Below are 6,047 nucleotides of genomic sequence, written 5' to 3' on the forward strand. Positions count from 1 at the left end.
GCCTGGTCAACGACCAACGGCGGGTTGGGGGGCTTCCATCTCGGCGCGAGCACGCCGCGACGGAGGCCTTGGAGAGTGGGGGCGGCGGGTGGTGGGTGGAAGCGGGAAAGGGGAGGAGTTAAATGTTCCTTCGCGCCAACGCTGGGGAGGGGATGGGGTTCACGCTCGCGCTGCCTCACGAAGTTGGGTACTTGGGGTTTCCACAACGCAGAATTGGATGGTCCGGATAAAAAAAATCATATAGGGTTCGATGCGGTGTCTGGATTAGCTTTTTTTTAACTCCAAACCCATAAAACGGCGATAGGGTCCGATGCGGTATCTACTAGAGTTGCTCCTAGAGAAACCAAACAGCCCAGAGGACCTACAGCAGATGGGAGGTTCAGGATGGGACTGGGCCGGGTCGACCCAGTGGATCGCTGATCCAACCAAAAAATCAGGGCCATTGGGTCACGTGGGTCGACCCTAAATAAAATTTGGGCCAATGGAGCCGGCATCGTTTGACCCGTCGGGCCAGCTGGGTCGACCCAAATCGTAGCCGCACCAGGCACTAGTTATGCCTGAATCGCTATCCCCAACTTGTTCACGGTGCATGGTGTGTCTCCGACGGCTCCTTCCATCGCTCGCCCGCTGAACTAGCTGAAGCAATGTCAAGACTAATGGGTGGCCTTGTGTAAGAGCGGCACTCAAAATCTGAACTGCCAAAAACGAATGCTACTCTAGTTAAACTGAAGCTGTCACGAGTCCTTGTTCTTTTCCGTTGACAAGAATGCTTGTAGAAGTTGCATACGTGACCCATACTAAATCATATGCGGGAGAAGTGATGGACTGATGGTCAGTTTGGTCGGTCAGTTTGGTCATGTAATCGTTATGAACATACGTGACGTAATTTATATGTTCTACTCTTTTTAAGCGAATCAAGAGCATTTTTGCTGTTTATTGGCAATCTTGCCGAATGTTCTTGGTGTAAGCATGACCAAAAAAATTGTATCAAAGTTAGAATTCGGATCGGCCCCAGATACCCATCGGGCCAGCGGGGCCACTGAGATTTTTTAATTGGGTCGGCCCATGACCCCTCAAATTGGCCTTGGGGCCACAGGGGCCAGGGCCAGGGCCAAGGCCGGGGCCGGGTCGGCCCATTCCCATCCTGATGGGAGGTGCGGGAACCAAACACTCCTTGTGCTGGTCTGCTGGACTGGACACAAACCGCGACCCCCTTTCCTCGGCCGGCTCAGATTCTCTCGCCGCCCGACCCGACCTCCTCCTCCACACTCCGTCGCCGGAGCTTCCCAATTCCCCTACCCCCTACTCGGCTCCTGCCTGGCCGCGTCCTAGCCGCTGGTAACCGTCCCGGATCTCCGCGTCCAGATCGCCGGGACGCACCACATCCCTGGAGCAGCTGGCGTCCTCACCGCCGGAGCCAACCTCTTTCGCCTACTCCCCTCCCAGCTCTTCACCGCCGGAGCCCCCTTCGTGGCGTGCTACCTCCAACTCCACACCCTCGGGAAATCAGGTTAGCATGGCTACATGTGCCTACTCGCCTTGGACTGAGGGTTGGTTTTACTGGATCCGAAACTTCGTGCCTACATTTCAACCGTAGATTTGTCTCTCTGTGTGTTAGTTCTTTTACTTTCTGTATGTGCTACTGCGATGGAAGAAGGAAAATTACACATCTGGGCAACTAGTAAGCTGGAAATCATGGTGTAGCCTGGTGCCCTGGTAGACGACTGAACCTGTTCTCGAGCAAAAATAACCTGGTAGACACCATCTTAATTACTAATGTTAACATGTACTCCCAGTTTGAACTACCTTGCTGATTTATACTTCAAAAGAATACACAGATCATACTGCAAGCCCGCAAAAAAACTTGATAGCTTTTTCCTCAGGGGTATTCCAGACATCTTGTTCTGTAATTAGCCCAGGAACCACCCTAACTAAAAGCCAGCCCTGCCACTTCCCTGGTTAGCCAGCGAGAAGTCACTCATGGGGAAGATTTAGCCTCCCAACATGCCTGTCATATGGTTGAAACAACATGTCATACGATTTAGTTCTCGGGGGGTTTGCTGAACATGATATTTACTGCCTGAAGATTGTAGTAGACAGTTGGCACAAAGGGGGAAAAGTCGAGTTTAGTTCAGACAATATTTATACTAAGATTACCAAAATGGCCTTCTTTAGCAAAGACTTGGGAGGAAAGCAAGGTATGAGTAGGCTTCACATGGTTCTTGCTTACAAGGCAATCAACAGCATCTTCATCAGTATAGGATGTGTGACAGTGAAGCTTTCTAATCTGAGTCATGAACCTGTAAAGAGGCTTGGAGTTGATACGATATAAGGCGTGGTGAGGTTGTGATTGGTATCTAATGATGCCATTGGTTTTCCCCACATATGCTACTTGCATTGCAGTTTCTTGTATTTATAGTTCCATGGATCATATGACTTGAAATCAATTTTCTCTTGATTCCCTGAAGGTCAGCATGTTCCAGATGGTATATAAATCTAATGAGTAAAATGCGGTTCATACCATTCATCTTGGGGAGGTCAACTGATCCTTTTCGTTTTTGGTTTGGATGGTGTGGAGGCCATGTTAAGAAACATATGTTCAAGTTTGAGAATCTGGGGGGCTGGTTATATGATACTCCATCTATACCAAATTTAACATCTACAACATCAAATCAATCTTATTAGAACTGTCATCAAACATACTTTCATATTAAATGTATTTGATATTGTATATGTTGATTTTTTTCTATGTACTTTGAACAAAACTAAATACGCACTACATTTTGGCAGAGGGGTATCTGTTTTAGAACAACCCAAAGTGTGGTGTAGTTTACTTTGCGCGAAAATCTCTCTCTTATTCTGGGACGTGAAATACTTGCAGAGGTTGCTTTTGAGCCATTACTATTCTGGCCATTTATGCAGTTCATGTAGTATCCTGAGTTATGACCTGAACCCGTTGCTTTTGCAGGTTGATGTCCACTTGTACTTCGATTGGAGACAGCTAACTTGGTTGATCCTGAGGGCAAGAAGTAATGATCCGAGCAGGCTCCAAGGAATCACAAATTTATGACAACAATAGCCAGAAAGTTTATCCTCAGCCCATTGATGAAAATATGAATCAGAACATGGATTCGATGGACAGTATGATTGGAAGAATATTCAACAACATATCCTCTTTAAAGGCTGCATACATTCAGCTGCAGGAAGCTCACACCCCGTATGACCCAGACAAGATTCAAACTGCTGATAAGCGTGTCATAGATGAGCTCACGAGGCTTTCAGAACTTAAGCATACTTACAGAGAGAAAAATCCTAAACCAATAGCAGCATCACCTCAAGATTCACGCTTGCTTTCTGAAATACAAGAGCAGCAGAACTTGTTAAAGACATATGAGGTCATGGTTAAGAAGTTCCAGTCCCAGATCCAGAATAGAGATACCGAGATTACCCATTTACAGCAGCAAATTGATGAGGCCAAACATCGAAAATCAAAGCTGGAGAAGAAATTGAAACAAAGGGGCTTACTTAACAAGGAATCTGAGGAATCTGACGAAGAAGAGAACTACTTCTCCATTGAACTGACACCAAGTTTATTTACATCTGCTGCTGATAATTCATACCAATCAATACATGATTTCTCAAAGCCCTTGATCAACATGATGAAAGCTGCTGGGTGGGATCTCGATGCTGCTGCAAATGCAATTGAACCTGATGTAGTTTATGCAAGGAGAGCTCACAAGAAGTATGCATTTGAGTCCTATATTTGCCAAAGAATGTTCAGTGGTTTCCATGAAAAGAGCTTTTCCGTGAAGGATGCTACTGCCACCGTTTCCAATGAGGCTTTCTTTCACCAGTTCCTTGCAGTACGAGCCATGGATCCTCTGGATGTATTGAGCCAAAACCCAGATTCAGTTTTCGGAAAGTTCTGCAGAAGCAAATACCTGTTGCTTGTGCACCCAAAAATGGAAGGTTCTTTCTTTGGTAACATGGATCAGAGAAACTACGTCATGAGCGGTGGCCATCCAAGGACACCTTTCTATCAGGCATTTCTCAAGTTGGCGAAGTCCATATGGTTATTGCATAGGCTGGCGTACTCTTTCGATCCAAAGGTCAGGGTCTTCCAAGTGAAAAAGGGAAGCGAGTTCTCGGAGATTCACATGGAAAGTGTTGTCAAGAACATCGTCTTGGATGAAGGTGCCGAGAGGCCTAAAGTTGGTTTGATGGTGATGCCTGGTTTCATGATCGGGACTAGTGTCATACAGGCTCGAGTGTACCTTTCAAATGTCAAATATGCTGACTGAAAATGTTGCAGTTGCTTGAGAAGATTCAGAGCATTTTACATCCTGTGAGGGCACTTAGTTGCATCTGATAAGGCGGTGTATGTCTTATCTTGTATGCGATGCTACCTCGGAAAAATGTTATTCATATGAAATGTGGTAGCAATACCTTTGCGAAGAACAATTTTTTCTTTGTGAAGATTATTATTTTTCTTCTGGTCTGTGATGTAATTCTGTCCAGTGTTTGATCTACCTGCCGCCACTATGTAAGTTTTCTTTTTGGCTGTCTTATCTGGTTATTGTACAGTACTCCCTCCAATCCATAGTAAGTCAATGCTTTAATTCAGCTTTGAACAACTGACACTTTTTATGGATTGGAGGGAGTAATATATGTGCACCATAATATTGTTTTTGTTATGTACCGTGTAAAATTTAACGATTGAGTAACTGAAGCATTTTACAACTTGGCGAAGCACAGTTTTTCCAAAAAGCATCTGCATGCCAAAACGCCAAGGAGATGCTACATGCGAAAGAAGTTGGCTAGCCCTAGTACTAAGAGATGCAATTTGTAGGTGCAAGACAAAAGAAGCTAGAGCGTCCATAGTACATACAGGATGCAATCCCTCCTTGCTGCAATAAAAGACGTTAGAGCATCTCTAGCAGAGCGGAACCCTATTTTTCCGGCGATTTATGGGTTCGGGTTGAAAGTGGCGCAGAACATAGACTGAAACTTTTTCAGGGCCCGATTTTTTTATAGAATTGACCACTATTAATACAGATCAAAGGGTGGTTTACAGACCCAAAACTGAACAGACTTCTTCAGCGCCGCTGTCCGTACAATCACCTCCAGCCGCCGATTTTTGGCTACTTTGCTAAAATTGTGCGAGGACAACCAAGCTCGTGGCTGCAGGTGAGGCGTGCGACGGGCGTACACAGCAAGCTATCGCGCGGCGTGGTGACAGGCTGCGCAGCTGCATATGCGCGGCCAAGCAGAAGCAAGCAGCAGCAATACGCCTCAACCAAGCAGGAGCAGCTAGCAGCTGCATGCGTGGCCAAGCAGCAATGAATCTAGAGCTAGCATCAATCTAGAGTCGTGGAGCTGCATGGCCAAGTCGCAGCAGTAATCACGGCCGTGTCCGACCGTGTCGCTCGGACCTGCGCTCGCCTCTTCCTTGTGCGCGACCGTTCTCGTCTGACCCTCAAGCTCGCGGCTGCAGCCGCCGGCGGAGATCTAGGAAGCGGTGCGGATAGTTCTCGTGAAGAAGATGATGATTTTTAAATATTCCATTTTTAAGTTCTAATTTGTTCTACGTCAGCCGTTTTGCGATCCGTAAACATGTTTTTGGAAGACTGACTCGAGTTTTTCGATTTGCATTTCTAGAGAATGTGTTAGAGATGCTCTTATTACAACGTGCCAACTTCCGCATCTGAAGCACAGCGAGGCTTGTGCTGACATGAAAATGGCTTGCTTCTTCCGGACCGAATGTTTTCTGTTCGCAATGAGTTTCCCTTATTTGTAAATAGTTCGTGCCTCTATAAATTCCACAAGTGTATAAATAGATGGCAGTATGACACTTGTGTGATTTGTGTGATAACCCGATTTTTGGGCTATTAATTAATTAGGATTAAATGCTAATTTGTTTCTAATTATTATTTATATGCTAATCTGATGTGTTTACGTTAGTTAGTTGCTAAAACTGCAACAAATATTACTACAGTGAGTTTAGAACCTGACTTGTTTTGTTTGGGCATGAAGTAGATCCCACGTGT

At 45.7% G+C, this 6,047-nt stretch overlaps 1 protein-coding gene across 1 annotated transcript; it reads left to right on the plus strand.

Annotated features, from left to right (window-relative positions):
- Positions 1-1,206: 1,206 nt before the first annotated feature.
- LOC127294738 (protein GRAVITROPIC IN THE LIGHT 1) lies at positions 1,207-4,561 on the plus strand. Its single transcript, XM_051324618.2, has 2 exons — positions 1,207-1,510; positions 2,969-4,561. The coding sequence occupies exon 2, from the start codon at positions 3,033-3,035 to the stop codon at positions 4,299-4,301; it is 1,269 nt and encodes a 422-aa protein (XP_051180578.1). The 5' UTR covers positions 1,207-1,510; positions 2,969-3,032; the 3' UTR covers positions 4,302-4,561.
- Positions 4,562-6,047: the final 1,486 nt, after the last annotated feature.

Source organism: Lolium perenne, chromosome 4 (genome assembly GCF_019359855.2).
Source record: "Lolium perenne isolate Kyuss_39 chromosome 4, Kyuss_2.0, whole genome shotgun sequence".
In the NCBI taxonomy this organism is placed as follows: domain Eukaryota; kingdom Viridiplantae; phylum Streptophyta; class Magnoliopsida; order Poales; family Poaceae; genus Lolium; species Lolium perenne.

Coding starts and splice junctions, on each gene's coding strand:
- LOC127294738 (XM_051324618.2), top strand. CDS start 3,033: ATGATCCGAGCAGGCTCCAAGGAATCACAAATTTATGACAACAATAGC.